General features: G+C 56.8%; 3 protein-coding genes across 3 annotated transcripts in view; 1 reads left to right on the forward strand and 2 right to left on the reverse strand.

Annotated features, from left to right (window-relative positions):
* The window catches only part of LOC144734231 (forkhead box protein O3-like), a 10145-nt gene extending 6437 nt beyond the window's left edge, over window positions 1-3708 (reverse strand). Inside the window, exons 1-2 of the mRNA XM_078616356.1 lie at window positions 2098-3708; window positions 733-897 (exon numbers count right to left, since the gene is read on the reverse strand). Of these exons, the coding sequence (XP_078472482.1) occupies window positions 733-897; window positions 2098-2580 (648 nt within the window). The 5' untranslated portion in view covers window positions 2581-3708. The remainder of the gene's footprint in view (window positions 1-732; window positions 898-2097) is intronic.
* Window positions 3709-7844: 4136 nt separating this feature from the next.
* On the forward strand, window positions 7845-12613 carry SNX3 (sorting nexin 3). The gene is made up of 4 exons (XM_078616208.1): window positions 7845-8107; window positions 9223-9318; window positions 9855-9979; window positions 11985-12613. The coding sequence occupies exons 1-4, from the start codon at window positions 7946-7948 to the stop codon at window positions 12088-12090; spliced, it is 489 nt and encodes a 162-aa protein (XP_078472334.1). The 5' UTR covers window positions 7845-7945; the 3' UTR covers window positions 12091-12613.
* A 730-nt stretch (window positions 12614-13343) lies between these two features.
* On the reverse strand, window positions 13344-19070 carry LOC144734141 (small ribosomal subunit protein mS31-like). Its single transcript, XM_078616207.1, has 7 exons — window positions 18829-19070; window positions 17749-17976; window positions 16730-16882; window positions 16186-16326; window positions 15743-15837; window positions 14858-15001; window positions 13344-13842 (listed from the first exon to the last, which is right to left on the reverse strand). Exons 1-7 carry the CDS (start codon window positions 18954-18956, stop codon window positions 13616-13618), a joined length of 1116 nt encoding a protein of 371 aa, XP_078472333.1. The 5' UTR covers window positions 18957-19070; the 3' UTR covers window positions 13344-13615.
* Window positions 19071-19547: the final 477 nt, after the last annotated feature.

Raw genomic sequence — 19547 nt, forward strand, 5'->3', positions numbered from 1 at the left:
AAATCCGAGATTTTTCATTTAAAGACTCCCAAATCTCAATTTTAAGTGCCCCATAAACATTGTTGCGTGTCATTCAGAAAGCGTTCTAAATATTTTATTGCGTTTTTTTGTTCGATTCAATTTAAACGAGAACATTCTTTTATTGTTTTTGACATTTCGGATTAAAGCGCTTTTGAACGAAAATAATACGCATTTTATGATGTTCAAAATCTGAATAATAATTCGAAACCAGTATTAAATTAATACATTTTTGTACTCTCTAATAAACAAAAAAATGGAATCTTTAAATTGAGTGGTTTCCGATGGGTACGTATTTTAATCAGGTCATCAACATTGTGTTTTTTGGAAAAATACACATTTTTGGAGTAGTTGTGAGTGTCTAATCGTAGATAAATATTGTCAAAATTCACATCAGGTTAACTATTTTATTTATTGAAAACTTTTTCCTCGCCAAGACAGGCTTCATGAACTAGTAATAAATAAAGTACGATTGTCCCTCGGTCAAATGACTTTTTAATCTGTCACTGTATCAGGTGGTGACAGTGTGTCTGGTCGCGGTCTCAGTGTGTGCACGTATGTCAAACTTCTTCCGCACCGTAAGTAGCCAACCGTGCTAATCGGAGATGCGGTGGAGGGGCACAACAAACGAAACGCAAAAAGTGATTATGGTGGATGAGCAGCAGTAGGAGCATGATGAGCAGGTGAAAGATGAACGAGAGTGCGAGGTCTCACCTTGGCCAGCTTGTTGGTGTTTTCCATCGAGGCAGCGCGGCGCCTGGGCGACTTGCCGCCCTTGCCGCCCTCGGGGTTGAGCATCCACCAGGAACTTTTGCCCGTGTCGTCATTCTGCACGCGGATGAAGCGACTGTGCAGCGACAGGTTGTGCCGGATCGAGTTCTGAAAATGTGCGTAGCAAGACGTCGCATCCACAAGCTGGAACATCTTCCAATTTATGTAAACAATTAAAATTAATAAAATAAAATAAAAATCACGACGTTTCGGAGGCAACACAAGCTTCCGTCTTCAGGTGGAACCGTCACAGCACGATAGCTGTATCAAGTGAGAGAAATTCCAAGAAAACAGTCCTTTCTCTCACTTGATACAGCTATCGTGCTGTGACGGATCCACCTTAAGACGGAAGCTTGTGTTGCCTCCGAAACGTCGTGATTTTTATTTTATTAATTTTAATTTTTTACCTACGTGACTTTACCGAAAAAACCTAAGAATATGAATCTTTGCAGTCACGAAAGCTTCAAATCTAGAAATATGTAAACAATTAGCTCAAATTTGATCAATAAAGTACCATGCACTAACAGCCAAAATATCCATGGGCTTTCCCCCCTCATCTCTCTTGAGAACATGTGGGCTGTTATTTATTTAAAATGATAAGTGTTTTTGTAATGATTTGCAAGTAAATATGACATGCCATATATAATTATGGATTACTGGCTTGGTTAATGTAGGTTGATTATTTTTGGCATTCCGATGTACGTTCCATGAATAGTAAACACGCGGTTGTTTTTTTTTTAAGGTGAGTGGAGTGTTTGTGATATATTTAGTCCAGGTAAATGCTATTTAGGAGATTGTAAGTGAACACTGAAGTAACAAAAAGTAGGATTGAGAATCCACCTGCCAAACGCAACATTGTGGGGTGGCCCCAAAAATTGACGTTGTTGAGGCTGACATGACGCATGGTTTAACGGAGGGCAGTGTTGGGAAACAATTCCCTTCAGCCATGGCCAAATAGGACTTTTAAATATCTGTGGGGTGGCCACACGGTGACATAAGTGGCTACGTGCACTAAAATTAGAAAGCGTTGATGCCAGACCGAAAAGTGTCCCTCTAGAACCCAATTAGTGCGGCTTAACAGGCTTTCCACCGACAAAACATAATTTTGCGAGCGTTTCAAAGTGGCAGGCCTCGTGTGGCTGCGGCTGTGAGCAATGAAGTCTCTGGCCCACGGGACACGGGTTCCCTGGGGGTCGGGATGGCCACAAGGCAATAATAAAACACAGGATCTCTGCGTATCCCAATTCGGCTCGTGATGCCCGCGTGTCGCCAGCGTGTCGCCCCTGTCGAAGTGAGGGTGGCACGTACCTTCCACCCGGCCGAGCTGTTGTTGTCGCCCTTGTCCTTAAAGTAGGGCACACACCGCACCATCCACTCGTAGATCTGCGCCAGCGTCATGCGCTTGTCGGCCGTGCTCTCGATGGCCTGCGTGATGAGGTCCGCGTACGACAGGTTCCCCCACGGGTTGCGTCGCGACGAAGACGACGACGTCTTCTTGGGTGTCACGCCACCTCCTCCTCCGCTGCTCCCAGTGGATGAGCAGGGCACCGGGCTGCCCAGCGATGGACCCGGAGGGCTCTCCAGCCCCCCCGGAATCTGACCTCCACACAACTCGGGGCCCCCCGAATGATCTGCGAAACCATCGGCGGGCGGCGTGGGGGCCCCATCGGGAGGCAGAGACGCCTCCTTGCCCGGCAGGCGCGGCCACGTGCACGAGCGTTGCCGCGTCTGGGGCTCGAACTCCGGGTCGATCTCCACCCCCTCCAGCTGATCCACATCGGCCTCGGCCATCTCTTCCTCCTCCTCCTCCTTCACGCTGCTGATGCTGCTGCTGCTGCTGCGGTCGATGTCCACGCGAAGACGGGTCTTGTTTGAGGTTAGTTTAGGCAGCGGCTAAAGCTGGGGTTGGGGTCAGGGGGTCACACCACCGTGGGTTGGGAATTGAGGGGTGGTACTCGGGTGAAGGAGGGTTGGGCGACTGTTGGGATTGGAGCAAATGTGACAGATGTGATGTCCGTATTCTATCAGAACTAGTATCTCGTTTGTGTTGTGGAGCGAGTGCTGATGTTATGGTTAGTGCTGATGTTATGGTTAGTGCTGATGTTATGGTTAGTGCTGGCGTTATGGTTCGTGCTGTTTCAAGGCTAAGTGCTGCTGGCTTGTGTCCTGGCTATGGTCAGGGGCTGTATCACGACTCACGTGGAGGATGTTTTGGTCTACGCGAGGTCTTTATTTAGCCAAGTGCTGGTGGTGTCTGGGCTGCGACCTGGGCCGTCTGAAGGCTGCAGCAGAAGCAGTGCCCAGGGGTTGGTGCTGGGACCAGAGACAAAGTTTCCGTTCTCTCGTCAGGGATTCTACCGAGGGCTAATGTCGCGGGCTAAGGGGTCAAGGTGGTCGGGGCTGTGGCGAGTGGCCACACGGCCAGCGAGATGAGGAGGAGGGCTGCTCGTGCTCTCGGCTCTTGGGCTGTCGGGGACGAGCGCGCCTCTGGTTAATGTCAGGCCAGGCGGGGGGACGACGACTGCCGACTGCTCCCTCTGCGCTAAGGGGTCAAGGTGCTACCGCTGTTGGGCTATGGCTGCGGGCTGCGTCTCTCGCAGTTCTTGTCGGGGCTGCCGTGAGGGCGAGAGGCGCTGCTGGGCCGCGTGGCTGCCATTTTGTACCCGGGACTTGTTTACCGAGAGGCGGCGAAGGCGGCCGTCTCCCTCCCTCCTCCTCCTCGTCCCTCCTCGTCTCTCTCTCTCGTCTCGTCTCCACGTGACGCCGCCAAGCGGCACGGCGCTTCGACCCACACCGGGCGGCGGGGCTCCCGGGCTGCCGGGGACGCGGCGACGGGGGGCGGCGGGAGGCGCCGCGCGTCGTTCCTCTCGTTGTTTTCGAGCCTCGCGGTGACGACGACGCCGCCGCCGCCGCGGGTTCCATGGAGCTCCGCCGCGCCGCGACCGCTGGGCGGCCCCTGGGCGTCATCGTCGGCGTGGACGCGGCGGTTTGCCGCGGCCATCTTACGTGAGGAAAAAGTTGGGTGGGATGGGGGGGAGCCGCGGCGCGTGAGCTTTATGACGTCACGACCCCACCAGCCCCCCACTCTGCCTCCCCCCACCACCCCCCACTCTGCCCCCCCGACCCCCCCACACTCTGCCCCCCCCACACACTCTGCCCCCCCCACACTCTGCCCCCCCCCCCACACTCTGCCCCCCCCCCCACACTCTGCCCCCCCCACACTCTGCCCCCCCCCCACACTCTGCCCCCCCCCACACTTTGCCCCCCCCACACTCTGCCCCCCCCCCACACTCTGCCCCCCCCCCCACACTCTGCCCCCCCCCCCACACTCTGCCCCCCCCCACACTCTGCCCCCCCCCCACACTCTGCCCCCCCCACACACTCAGCCCCCCCACACTCTGCCCCCCCCCCACACTCTGCCCCCCCCCACACTCTGCCCCCCCCCCCCACCTCTGCCCCCCCACACTCTGCCCCCCCCACACTCAGCCCCCCCACACTCAGCCCCCCCCGCCCACACTCTGCCCCCCCCCCCACACTCTGCCCCCCCACACACTCTGCCCCCCCCCCCACACTCTGCCCCCCCCCACACTCTGCCCCCCCCCACACTCTGCCCCCCCCTCACACTCTGCCCCCCCCCTCACACTCTGCCCCCCCCCTCACACTCTGCCCCCCCCCCCACACTCTGCCCCCCCCTCACCACTCTGCCCCCCCCCTCACACTCTGCCCCCCCCACACACTCTGCCCCCCCCCCACACACTCTGCCCCCCCCCCCACACTCTGCCCCCCCCCCACACTCTGCCCCCCCCCACACTCTGCCCCCCCCCCCCACACTCTGCCCCCCCCCCCACACTCTGCCCCCCCCCACACTCTGCCCCCCCCCCACACTCTGCCCCCCCCACACACTCAGCCCCCCCCACACTCTGCCCCCCCCCCACACTCTGCCCCCCCCCACACTCTGCCCCCCCCACACTCAGCCCCCCCCGCCCACACTCTGCCCCCCCCACACTCTGCCCCCCTCACACACTCTGCCCCCCCACACACTCAGCCCCCCCACACACTCTGCCCCCCCCCACACACTCTGCCCCCCCCCACACACTCTGCCCCCCCCCACACACTCTGCCCCCCCCACACACACTCTGCCCCCCCCCCACACACACTCTGCCCCCCCCCCCCACACACTCTGCCCCCCCCCCCCACACACTCTGCCCCCCCCCCACACACTCTGCCCCCCCCCCACACACTCTGCCCCCCCCCACACACACTCTGCCCCCACCCACACACACTCTGCCCCCCCCACACACTCTGCCCCCCCCCCTACACACTCTGCCCCCCCCCCACACACTCTGCCCCCCCCCCACACACTCTGCCCCCCCCCCACACACTCTGCCCCCCCCCCCACACACTCTGCCCCCCCCCCCCACACACTCTGCCCCCCCCACACACTCTGCCCCCCCCCCACACACTCTGCCCCCCCCCACACACTCTGCCCCCCCCCACACACTCTGCCCCCCCCCACACACTCTGCCCCCCCCCCACACACTCTGCCCCCCCACACACTCTGCCCCCCCCCACACACTCTGCCCCCCCCCCCCCACACACTCTGCCCCCCCCCCACACACTCTGCCCCCCCCCCCACACACTCTGCCCCCCCCCCACACACTCTGCCCCCCCCCCCACACACTCTGCCCCCCCCCCCACACACTCTGCCCCCCCCCCACACACTCTGCCCCCCCCCACACACTCTGCCCCCCCCCCACACACTCTGCCCCCCCCCCCACACACTCTGCCCCCCCCACACACCTCACACTCTGCCCCCCCCACACACTCTGCCCCCCCCCCACACACACTCTGCCCCCCCCCCCACACACTCTGCCCCCCCCCCCCACACACTCTGCCCCCCCCCCCACACACTCTGCCCCCCCCCCCACACACACTCTGCCCCCCCCCCCACACACTCTGCCCCCCCCCACACACTCTGCCCCCCCCCCCACACACTCTGCCCCCCCCCCCCACACACTCTGCCCCCCCCCCCCCCCCACACACTCTGCCCCCCCACACACTCTGCCCCCCCCCCCCACACACTCTGCCCCCCCCCCCACACACTCTGCCCCCCCCCCCCCACACACTCTGCCCCCCCCACACACTCTGCCCCCCCCCCCCACACACTCTGCCCCCCCACACACTCTGCCCCCCCCCCCACACACTCTGCCCCCCCCCCCACACACTCTGCCCCCCCCCCCCCACACACTCTGCCCCCCCCCCACACACTCTGCCCCCCCCCCCCCACACACTCTGCCCCCCCCCCACACACTCTGCCCCCCCCCCCACACACTCTGCCCCCCCCACACACTCTGCCCCCCCCACACACTCTGCCCCCCCCCACACACACTCTGGCCCCCCCCCCCACACACTCTGCCCCCCCCCACACACTCTGCCCCCCCCCCACACACTCTGCCCCCCCCCCCCACACACTCTGCCCCCCCCCCCCACACACTCTGCCCCCCCCCCCACACACTCTGCCCCCCCCCCCCACACACTCTGCCCCCCCCCCCCCACACACACTCTGCCCCCCCCCCACACACTCTGCCCCCCCCCCACACACTCTGCCCCCCCCACACACTCTGCCCCCCCCCCCACACACTCTGCCCCCCCCCCCCACACACTCTGCCCCCCCACACACTCTGCCCCCCCCCCCCCACACACTCTGCCCCCCCCCCCACACACTCTGCCCCCCCCCCCCCCACACACTCTGCCCCCCCCCCCCACACACTCTGCCCCCCCACCCTCTGCCCCCCACCCTGCCTGCACCCCCTCTACCCCCCCCCCGCCCGCGTGCGCACTGCGGCTGGGCTCAATCCCCCCCCCCCCGCACAAAGATGGCGGCGCCGCCGCCTCAGCCCTGGGGGAAGGGGGGGCGCTCGCGCCGCGGCTCGCGTCTCTATGAATCGACACCGCGAGTGACGAATCCGTTCGCATCGCGATTCGCGGATCGATTCGTGTTTATCTCGTTTCGTTTGCGAACGAAATAAGTGCAATAGCGTCCAAAAGCGTCGCCTTTTTTGTTTATAATTCCACATCGGGCCACATTGTTTAACGTGACGTTGCTCAATTGGCGTAGATGTTTCAGGATAAGCGAATTGTATTCGACCGAATGGGCAACTGTTGCAAGTCATGTTGGTACAACCGAAATTAGATACAGTACCAAGTATCGTCAACATTTGACTCGCTCATTACATAAGAATCGATGCATCATTTCTTTTTCCAGCATTATTACACAAGTAACGATTCACCCTATATTCGGAATCGTCGTGAGAATTGTTTTATTATGTTTTATTTTTTATTATTGTATTACTTCCCTTCTACGTGACTTTACCGAAAGAACCAGGAAGATGAAAATATAATAAAATATTTATCATGTTTTATTTTTATTATTTTATTACTTCCCTTCTACGTGACTTTACCGAAAGAACCAAGAAGATGTTCATGAATCTTTTCGTATCTCTTTGGCTCCGTATATATTTAAATTTCAGCCGGTGTAACGCAATTAAATATAATTCACCGCTTTGCTGTCGATTGTTTTCGGAGCAATCCTCACGCGTATCTCTGGCGTCAAATCGATTATTATACTCTATATATAATCGACTAATTTACTATTATAATCGACTAATCGGGGGGGCGTGGTTCAAGAAGCTCGATTCCCATTGGTCACTGAGATCGTGGTCGCAACGATTGGCTCCTGGGAGCTTGGGGACGGGGGGAGGGGGGGTAATGGGGGGGGGTCACGTGAGAGAAGCGGGTGACGGGAGGGGGATATAAGTAGGCGTGGCCACCAAACGACAAGCGCTGTGATTGGTTACGAGGCCGCGTCTCGTGCTCGAGTGGGCGGGGCGTGTAGGCGGGGCTAAGCGAGCGTGGGGGAGGGGGGCCACGGGATTGGTTCGCGATTGGCTTAACGCGGCTCCGATTGGCGGGTTACTGCGAGGTTCCGTGGGGGGGGGGGGGGAAAGGGGGGGGTGTAAGGGGCTGGCCACGTGACACCGCCCGTGGGGGGAGGGGGGGGGTGAAAGAGGAAAGGGGGTGAAGGAGCGAGGGTGGGGGGGGCGCGCGCGGTAGGGGGGGGAACTGAGACAGTCACGTGACGCGGCGGGACGGCGCCATGGCGGAGGCGGTGGCGGATACTCGGCGTCTCCTCACGAAGCCCCAGGACCTCACGGACGCCTACGGGCCGCCCAGCAACTTCCTCGAAATCGACGTGAGCAGCCCGCAGACGGTGGGCGTGGGGCGCACCCGCTTCACGAGCTACGAGGTCCGCATGAAGGTGAGAGGCGGGAGAGGCCGTGTCTCGTGACGAGGCCTCGCCCATCGCGAGACCCGCTCCGTGAGGGGGGCCCGGTCCCCTGTCCCCTCTCCCTGGCCCCCCTATCCCAGACCCCCTAATCTCCATCGCATGCCCCCCCCCCCCTTCCTTATACACTTTTCCAGGCCCGAGAACCCCCTTCCCCTAGGCCCCCCCGGTCCGCTCTCTCGGACCCGTCAGGAGTCTCCGCTCTCTCGGACCCGTCAGGAGTCTCTGGCCTCTCGCTTGGGGATTCGGGATCTCCACTCAGGCCGCAAGGGCCCAATTCGGGATCATTATTGGGGTCCCTGGTCCTCCCATGGGTCCCTCTGTCTCGCTTCCTGGGTTACCTGTCCACTGTTAGGTCCCCTCCTCCCCTAGAATCCAGGTTTCCTGTGGGGTTCAGGACCTTGCCGACTTAATCTCCCCCTCCCCTAGAATCCAGGTTTCCTGTGGGGTTCAGGACCCCACAACTTAATCTCCCCCTGCCCCCCTAGAATCCAGGTTTCCTGTGGGGTTCAGGACCCCCCCAACTTAATCTCCCCCTCCTCCCCTCGAATCCAGGTTTCCTGTGGGGTTCAGGACCCCCCCCAACTAAATCTCCTCCCCTAAAAATCTAGGTTTCCTGTAGGGTTCAGGACCCCCCCCCCCAACTAAATCTCCCCCTCCCCTAGAATCCAGGTTTCCTGTGGGGTTCATGACCCCCCAACTTAATCTCCACCTCCCCTAGAATCCAGGTTTCCTGTGGGGTTCAGGACCCCCCAACTAAATCTCCCCCTCCCCTAGAATCCAGGTTTCCTGTGGGGTTCATGACCCCCCAACTGAATCTCCACCTCCCCTAGAATCCAGGTTTCCTGTGGGGTTCAGGACCCCCCCAACTAAATCTCCCCCTCCCCTAGAATCCAGGTTTCCTGTGGGGTTCATGACCCCCCAACTGAATCTCCACCTCCCCTAGAATCCAGGTTTCCTGTGGGGTTCAGGACCCCCCCAACTAAATCTCCCCTAGAATCCAGGTTTCCTGTGGGGTTCAGGACCCCCCCCCCCCAACTTAATCTCCCCGCTGCGTTTCCTTCCACCCGTCCCCTCCTCCCCCGCAGACGAATTTGCCGATTTTCAAGCTAAAGGAGGCGACGGTGCGGAGGCGATACAGCGACTTCGAGTGGCTCAAGAACGAGCTGGAGAGGGACAGCAAGGTAGGGGGGGGTCCTCTTTCGCACTGCGGTCCCTCACCCCCCTATCAGGGTCCCTTAGCACTGGACGGGGGGGTGGGTGGGTTGCCTGTCTGGTCATGGACGCCCCTTTGCACTGGGAACTGGGCCCCTATTAAGTCGTTTTCGAGTGACCTGGGTAGCCAAATGACGAGAGCAATAACGTGGATACAATAACACCACCGGAGCAAAATCCTCCAAATAAATAGAGTAAAACCAACCAAATGGAAATCGGAGCAAATAATTAAAAAAAAAACTGCATTTTTGTTAAGAGAAGATGCAATTAGAGAGTAGCTTTCGGAGATTCCACTGGCGAAGGATGCGGTGGAACGAGCGGATGTGATAAGAGGCACACGAGCAGAGTTGATGGAGAAAGAACAGCTGACCGCATGACGTCATGGGACTTGCTGTTTAGAAGAGGAGTGTGGCTCCTTAACACGGGGGGGGGGGGGGCCTCTCTCACACTGGGGTTCCCTGCGTGGTCTGCCTTCCGCTTGACCCCCGGGGTGTCTCGTTTAAAGATTGTGGTCCCCCCGCTGCCCGGCAAGGCCTTCACTCGTCTGCTGCCCTTCCGCGGAGACGACGGGATCTTCGACGACAGCTTCATTCAGGAGCGGCGAAGCGGCCTGGAGCAATTCATCAACAAGTAAACCATCGAGAAGCATTCATAATTGCAGTGGCCTTCCGCGCAGGTCGGCGAATTTTTGGGTTGGGCCGTGTATTTCCTGCGGACTCCGCAGGAAATCAGCTGTGCCGCTATTGATGTTATAATTTTTGGGTTCGGCCGCGTAATGACGTGGCCAAATTTACGCCGTAAAAAAACCCTCTTACGACCTGACATTGCCAAACAAATGTCGGTGTGTGTCCCACGTGATGTACACGCCGGTGATTACTGTTTCAGCTCACTCGCTGGTCAGTTGAAGAACAATTATCACAGCCAAATGTAGCAGTTAGATGCGTGACATTTAACTTTAAACTGTGGCGTCTTAAGGAAAATCCAGGCAGTCTGGCCCAGCCCAGCCCAAACATACAAGCATCATTGGCTGCGGAAACCTGTTATATCTTGTAATGCTTTGCGCCCACGTCCTGTGCTCTCCCCACTTCTTCCAACCCACTGTGCTGAGCGTGGTGAAGTTTGGCCAAATAAGCACCCACCAACCACGAGACGAGGCCAGGCCTTCATGCAGCAGTGGATTGACAAAAGCCAAGGAGTTAGCGTTGAGGTGTCAGGTCCCGACGTGGTCAAGCAGCATCTCAAGCTCCGCTAATCGCAACTTGTACGTTAGAGACTTCCGTCTCGAGCTGACATATGAGACCCTTAGGCTTGCTTATTTTCATACTCGGTGTCTACTAATAGAAAACTGCTGGTACATCAACTCGAAAAACATGACGCCTTAAAATTTCCCACTTGTCTCGGAAGGCCCCACAGTGTAAAAACGTTACGATTTCCGACCACAAGTTTGCCTGTCTTCTCGGCTCTGAAGAAGGACCATTGCCTAAAATGTCAGATATTTGTCAACCACAAGTCTGTGTTTAATGATAAGTGTGTACCTGTGCACCACTACCAACAGTCCCTTAATGTTTGTGCATCTGCTGATGTTTAGTATTAGCACTTCACGTAACTGATAGTAAAATCGGGGAGAGCTGCAGTATGGGGACACACACACGAGGACTGGAGTTTTGAGTTGAGATTAGCCGAGTGAAGCGGCATCGCAAATCCAGGTAGCGTGCAGTTTTTTAATGATTCTCACGGGTGTGATGTAATGCCTGTACCATGAGCGCTGGGTGGCTAAAATGCCGCAAGTTGGCACAGTCGGGGGTATAGCTGGTGCATCTACCAGTCATCTCAGTCAGCCAACCCATGCCACCTTGGTCTGTCCCACCGGTCAGCGAACCTTCGACACTCCACGTGGCCTCAAAGTGCACCTGGCCTGGCACAGGCACCGTGGTGATATCACTGTCACTTTGTGGCGAATGGTGGGTATTGGTACCATGAGCGGCAGAATCAATTGTAACCTGCAACATTTCTAAGAGTGGGTACAACTCACAAACCTTAATGTTTGCGGGTTGGAAGTTGGTCGACTCGAATTGGTTATTTTCCAACATTCTTGCGGATGGTAGTGATGTAACATTAAAACATCCCTATATGAATCCAAAGACATTTATTACTCTTGTGATAAGGGCTTAGTCAGCTGGGTCGGTCTTGATCAATGACCTGGAAAATATATCCAGGCCAGGCACACAACATCCAGTATTCCTGTTATCCTATGGCTATAGATACAAGCTACGTGCCACCTCCAATCTATCAGCCAGAAAATATTCAGTACGAACTTAGGTCCTGCATGTGATCCTACACACGTCACGAGCGCAAGAATGTTATTCTAGATTTGAAGTTTTCATGACTGCAAGAATCCATACTCTTGGGTTCTTTTGGTAGTCACGTAGGTGTGAAAAAAAAAAACGCACGACGTTTCGGGCGCTTGTGTTGCGACCGAAACGTCGTGAGTTTATTAATTTATAATTTCACCTACGTAACTTACCGCAAGAATGTTAGTCGACAAATGGACCGCATCGTTACATGCCAAGCACTTGTGTTGTGACTTCCGTGCCACGCCGACCAGAACCTGACTAGATCTCCTGTGTGCCCGCAGGATTGCTGGACACCCGCTGGCGCAGAATGAGCGCTGCCTTCACATGTTCCTGCAGGATGAGACCATCGATAAGGGATACGTGCCCGGCAAAGTGCGACAGACATAAGCCAGACGGAGCCCCCCCCCCCGACCCTGCTCTCATCTCCCTCCATAATCATCGTCACCCTCATCACCAACGTTGTTATCGTTATGGAATCTGTCTCACTTTTGGCCACTACTGAGCTTTGTGCCATGGGGTTGAGGGTGTTTTTTTTCTTTCTAAACGCGTCTGACCGACATCCGTCGCATTCGCGCACTATCTCGTCGGCGCTAACTTGGTCGAGAGCGAAGCCGTTTTCACGCGGAAAGTAAAACGACACTTGTAGTCTCACGCACTTCTTCTTCGGTCGGCCGTCGATATTTTTTTATTGCAATTTATTTAGCCCTCGTAGATTATAACCGGATTTGCTGTAATGATGACGAATGTTGAAAAGAGTGTAGCTGTATTTACGATAGAGAAAACAAATCTTTCACGACGACGCTCTGGAGCCCAACTGTAATGTACAAAATAACCAAAAGTCATACGCTGCTTTACAGATCCTCCTAATATGCATTATATTGTCATTTAAATAAAGTAATCACGCTGTGGAGACTTTGTGGATTGCTGTAGCTGTGATGGACTTGATAGAAGGGGGGGTCTTTGTTTAACGACACCGCCACTAACAAGCCACGCCAAGCTGCCCAAGACTGCCACCATCCACCCTGAGGACCACTCATGTACAGACAACACTTTTATTCCCTTGTCCAAGCGTTTATTCTCACCTTCCTGTAAACGTCGAACAAATACAGTATTTCTGTGGACGTTGGGCTTTTTATTCTCGTGCCTGGGAGAGGGGGATTGTCACGGTGCAGGACTTGATAGCGAGGGCTTGAGAAGGCCTTTCTACAGTAGTGGGTTGATCATGGCTTACAAGGAATCGGATAATGTGGGGCTGAGGTTACCGTCTTGATAGCCTTTAAGGTTGATCTGTGCTGTGGCTGCCTGTTGGGTTACAAATTGCCGCTTTGGGGACTTTGCCACTGGCCTTGACCGACTGGCATTGCTATTGCTTCCGCGCATGTGACTGCTGCCTGCATTGTTCTTACATCGAGATGGTTAATGGAATTGGCCCAGCATCCCAATGTAACCGCATCTTCCTCAAAATAAAGACATGAGAGTAAGCCTTTCTTGGTTAAATTAGGGGCATTGTCGTCGTCGTCGCTCAGCTGCACCTTTTAAATATCGTGACGCACGAAGATGTAGGTGGATGTGTCGGTGCCGATTGCCGAACACTTTATTTTTGGCGACTTCTCTCCCATAAAACAGGCAGAGGAAGAATGTGAGCACCGCCCATTTATTTTGAGCAACCAGAGGTTTATTCCAGCCCAGTCTGAATGGTACATATTACTGTGCCCCGGACACCACATCCAGTATTGACTAGTCGCGTACCACCACGTCCAGCCTAGCAGGGACCTGGAAAATGTTTCATGAGAATCTGGCGACGAATAGTTGAGTTGTAAGTGATGAATGGAACACGCCTTCAGTAACAAAAGTAGCGGGCAGCATCGGCCTCAACTCCGTGCTGCGAGCGTCGCTGTCTGGGGGGGGGGGGTCATGCGGACTCTGCACTCTCCAGGATGCTGCTCTTCTTCTCGAAGTATTCTCGGAACCAGGCGATGTGCTCGCGCTTCTGCGCTACGGTCAAGTATGGGTTCTTGGAGAGCCCCGTGACGACGAGCTGCATAAAGTGACGCACGGGCCCCGAGGAGGGGAACTCGGCGAGGTGACGCTCCAGGAAGACGTGCTCGTGGAACGGCACCGCCGCCTCCTCTTCCAGCCCTGGGCCACATGGCGCAGAGGGACACCAGCACACGGCATTGATACGACACTCGAAGGGGAAGAAAAACAAAAACCCATTTGTATCGCATTCAAGTGCCACTAATCCTGACCAAACAGCACCAACGCTCGCGTGCCAGCACCGCATGACGGAACTTCGCCGCACATCAACCCACATGCCGCATCTCGTGTGGAAACCCTGTGCACCACACGAAGCTCCAAACACCACTAACACCACACGACACCCACACCAGAGCACTACACCTCCCCACGCAAATTCCACACTTTAATTGCAAACTCTACCCTCGAAGACTAACCTTACACAAACCCACACACCCCACAAGTGACCCTCAAAATACTCGACTCGTACATCAATCAATCCTGCACTCCGCAGCATCGCAAAAATCTGCAGTGACGGAGTGGGGCTCATGAACAGCAAGATCTCGGGCTGCACCTGAGAAGTGACACAGAGTTTGCGCGAAGACGGCTCTGGATGGGTGCAGTTATTGGAGGAGCAAAACTCGTGAATAATAACCTATTATAATGATGATAATACACTTTCCCATGTGTTCATGAAAAATAAAATTATCTTTACACATCCTATCAGACGCATGGCCTTCAGGAGCATAGTTTTAATACAAGGAAAACTGCACTGGTTTTGATATTCAGTGTCTCATCAGCAATCAGGCTTGCTTAACCAATCCGCCATACGTTTATAGGCAACAAGGATCGGCTGCGAGACGTGGGTCCTGTCTTGGTTCTTTCGGTCAAGTCACGTAGAATGGAAATAATAAGGATCTCAAAGTTATGTGGAATCCCTCCCCGTAGAGGCGGTTACTTTACCGAAAGAACCAAGAAGATGAATCCCTGCAGTCACGAAAGCTTTAAAACGTGGGTCCTGATTCGATGCAAATCCGAGTTATGGGGGGCGCAGGAGATGCTCTCCATAGCCTGGGCTCATGGCTCCCCTTGGAGCTGGGATACTGTGGCTGGCGCAGACAGCGATGCGAGCACTCACCCTGCTCATTGTTCACTGGATAGAGCCACAGCTTCCCTTCCTCTGTCCACTGGATCATCTCCTCGAAACCGTTGCGCGGCGCGTGGCTCACTGTTGCAGCGATGGCGCTCTCCTGCTCCAGCTCCCAGAGCGTCGGCTCAAACGCTGCGCAGGAAACACAACGGGGTCACCAGGGCCGGCACCCACGTGGGGGCGTGGGCGAGTGTGGGTGTGGGCATGTGTGTGGGCGAGTGTGGGCGTGTGTGGGCGTGTGTCGGCGCGTGTGTGTGTGGGCGCGTGTGTGTGGGCGCGTGCAACAGGCGCGAGTAAAGCATCACGCGGCGGTGCCCCTTTGCCCACTGGCGCGTCCGAGCGAGCCTGGTGCGGCTCAGGAGGCGCCAGGTTGATTTCCACTGCAGAGGCCGAGTCGTGTCGCCGATGTGATGCGCAGTCATTAAAATTATTAATCGCGCTCTCCAAGCCAGATTCTGATGGTCTTTTGAGGCCAGGGTGTTACAGTTTGGTTCTGGTTCAACTCAAAGGTGCATACGTACGGTGCGAAAGAAGTTCAACATACACGTTACAGAGCACCGTGGTGCCTTACACAACACAGGAGTCTTGTATCGATCCTCCCCCTAGCAGATCGAGATTTGCTGCGAAGGCGTGCAGTGTAAATGATGATGACCAGATGAATTGTCGCGTTTCATATCCGAGAATGTTTTTCATGCTGTGAGCGCCTCTAGTGGCCGCAGAGGTCACATGACCCAGCCACATACAAATCTAACAGCTTCCTACGGCACAGCCATTGCGTGCCGATGAACCATCGCGCGTCACCACGCGGGTTCAAATAGACTAATGGGGGTCGGTGCCATGATGCGGTCCGGAGACCCAGCACCGGTTACGCACCCTGCTGCTGCTGCTCGCCGCTGGCGGCGGCGGCGTCGTCGCGTGGCAGCTCTCTGAAGATGTTGAGATGCCGCCTTGCCAAGCGCTTGTTGAACCTGCAAAGCAGCGAGGGCACGATCAGTGAGACCGCCTGCAGAACACGCGTACGGCTATTGAACACCGACAGCAGTGGCACACCGACTCCAAGCTCCAATGTCACACACACGAGCATTACAACAGCCATCGCCAATTGCTACGAGGGGACGGTGACGTCACCACGGCGATTGTGCCACGCTCGGTACATTTTGGGCCTGGCTTCGGAAAGCTCGCTGGTAGGTCACGGGACAGACTGAGATGACTGGCAGATGCACCACCTGTGCTCTGCACTGTGCCACCTCGCCGTGTATTGGCCGTCATCGCGAGAGTCGCAGATGCGTGCCTATGTGCATCACTCCCGGCCGCACCTTTGAATGAGTTCCTCGTTGGCTTCCCTCTTGTGCTGGTGGCTCTGGAAGCCCTGCCAGTCCTCGTCGAAGCGAATCTGGTTCATGGACTGCGAAGGGATGCTGCTCTTCCGCGAGACCCGCATTGCCGAGATGATGTCACTGCACACACGGCGACATGCCAAGCTCACGGGCGTGACACGTGTACTCACAGACACCTGCTCCACAAAGACACTCGTGTACACACGCACACGGGAGCTGTAGCCAGCGGGGTATGACTTGGGCAGCGGTGACGCGGTCGTCGCTGGTTATTACCGCGGTGATGAATGTAGCGCCCTCTAGTGGCAACAGGCGCCACTTTGACATTTTCATACAAGGTCTACGAATCGAAAACAAAGAATCCTTACACGTTCATCAATTAATGGACGTACTTATACGCCCATAGTGAATAATCAACTTGACTGGTAAAATCCAAGTCAGGTGGCTTCCATTTCCACGCCAGACCCCCGTTTGCGATGGCAAGGCATGACCTATGTGATTTATATGACCCCGCGACCCCACGTGCCTCAGGCTGCCGAGGTCGCCCCGGCGTGCCGCGTCGCTCTGGGCCTCGTGCTGTCGCAGCTGATCCAGGAGTTCCGACTCCGTCTCCTCACGGCGCCCGGGGTCGTCCTCCGCTACGGCGCGGGCAGCGGCAGCCAGTGGCGGCGGCACAGGCCTGCAGTGGATAGAACATGGTGATCGCTCACCGCTCACTCACCACTCAATCTCTGCTCACCATTCACTATTCAATCACCGCTCACTCATCATTGTTTATTACTATAGTATCATGAGCAGTTCACTGTGAAACTAACAATGGACGATGATATCCTATCCAGGATAGCCTCGAAACTGCTGCAGAAGGCTCCTGCTACATGGAGATGTTCGGGCTAATTCCATTACCGCGATGGGTTGACAGCTATGGAATGTCATTGTGCCATTTTTTTTTATTATTTACAGACGTTTAAATATCCAACTAAGTTATTCCTGACGCACGCGTTCATCGTTTTAAGATACACTTCGTCTCGCGCGGTACAATCAAGTTTGTTCCTACGAGAGGATTTTGCGCGCTCCTGAGAGTTGCCCATCCACACGCAGGGACCATCTCCCCCTCCCCCCGGCAGCCCCCACCACCTGCCAGGGACCCCACCCCCCACGACCCCCCCGGGAGCCACTCTCACCTCGGGACCCCCCACACCCCCAGGACCCCCCACCACCTCCCCGGGACCCCCCCCCCACGACCCCCCCCCCCCACCCCGGGAGCCACTCTCACCTCGGGACCCCACCCCCTCCCAGGGACCCCCCCCCCGGGAGCCCCCACCACCCCCCTCTGGGACCCCCCCCACCCCCCCGGGACCCCCCCCCCACCCCCCCACGACCCCCCCCGCACGACCCCCACGACCCCCCCCACCCCCCCGGGAGCCACTCTCACCTCGGGACCCCCCACCCCCTCCCAGGGACCCCCCCCCGGGATCCCCCACCACCCCCCCACGACCCCCCCCTCCCCACGACCCCCCCCCCCACCCCCCCGGGAGCCACTCTCACCTCGGCGCCGCTCTCTGCCGCTCGCCACCGGCCTCCGTGGCGGGCGGCGGCCGGAGCGGTCGCTTCGTGCGCACCTCGACACGCATGGAGCCCAGCACGCTCAGCAGCCGCTCCTCGGGGGAGCCTCCTCCTCCTCCCCCTCCTTCTCCTCCTTCCCCTCCTCCTTCTCCTCCTCCCACTCCTCCTCCCGCAGTGGTCGCCACACGACGGCGAGCAGAGCACAGGCCTCTGGCAGCAAGAACATCACACGCGGGGTAGAGGCCACGTACTAAGGACAAACACCTCCACCCCCCCCCGACCCCGACCAGCTGTAAACCGACTCATCTTCTTGGTTCTTTCGGTAAAGTCATGTGGAATGGAGATAATAAAAATAAATGATAATAAAATACAATTCTCACGACGTTTCGGCCACAACGCAAGCAGCCGTCCTCAGGTGAAGAACAGGTCTGTCGGAAAGACAGCTTCATTCATTGTATTTTATTATGTTTTATTTTTATTATTTTATTACTTACCTTCTACGTGACTTTACCGAAAGAACCAAGAAGATGAATCCCTGCAGTCACGAAAGCTTTACATCTAAATGTAAACAGACTGTTGGGGCAAGCGGTGTTAGCGGTGGTGGTGGTGCCAGCATCACGCCCGGCAGGATCGGCTCCGCTAACGCTGCAGATGTCGCCGCACCGCCTCAAATAATCGATAGAGAAGGTCCATGACCAGTTCGGTGCGCGAACCACTACCCCACCGGCTCCCCACACACGGACACGCGCCTTCACAACCGATACCCTCCCCACAATTTTTAATCTCCCAAATGTAAATATCGTTCTGCAGTGACAAACGTCCCTGAAGTAATCGATATGCCGTGCACCCAGCTCCCCCCCCCCCCCAATCTTCTTCCCCGCCTGGGTCACACGCCGCGTGATGGACACGAGGGGCACGAGGTGGGAGGAGGTCATCTGGAGACACGAGGGGGGCACACGAAGGGTTACGACGCAGAGCCACGTGGACCCCCAGGGACCCCCTGGGACCCCCTGGGAAACCCAGAGACACGACGTAGACCCCCCCACGGGGCCTCTCTCTCACCCGTCCGCCCAGGCCGCCACGAGCCCGCGCTCCGCGTCACCTCCCCGTGCCCCGCATCGCACGTGCGTTCGCGCCGCGTGGCCGAGTAGCATCGCCCTCATCGCCATCCTCATCCTCGCCATCGACATCCTTCCTCGGGGCCCAGCGCCCGCTCTGCAACGCGCCCGCCGCGACTCGCACCAAGTCCACACGCGTTAGGACCCCCCCAGAGGTCGGATCCTCGCACTCGCCCAACATGGCGGCCGCGTGCCTCAATCTCCCTCTGCCGACAACTACTCACCCAACATGGCGGGCGGGCGTGACGTCATGTTACAAATACTTAGCCATAGCGGGCGTGACGTCACATTACAAATACTTACAGTACGTGCCATTCTAGATTTTAAGCTTTCGTGACTGCCATAGCGGGTGTGACGTCACATTACAAATACTTACAGTACCTGCTATTCTACATTTGAAGCTTTCGTGACTGCCATAGTGGGCGTGACGTCAAATTACAAATACTTTACAGTACCTGCCATTCTAGATTTGAAGCTTACGTGACTGCAAGGATTCATACTTAGGTTTTTTTTTCCGGTAAAGTCACGTAGGTAAAAATAAATAATAAAATGCAAATAATAGAAATACCTGCCATGGCGGGCGTGACGTCACGTTACAAATACTTTTCTTGGCGGACGTCACTTACCCAACATGGCGGGAGTGACGTAACGTTGCAAACACTT

Source organism: Lampetra planeri, chromosome 50 (assembly GCF_965212315.1).
Source record: "Lampetra planeri chromosome 50, kcLamPlan1.2.h2, whole genome shotgun sequence".
Classification (NCBI taxonomy): domain Eukaryota; kingdom Metazoa; phylum Chordata; class Hyperoartia; order Petromyzontiformes; family Petromyzontidae; genus Lampetra; species Lampetra planeri.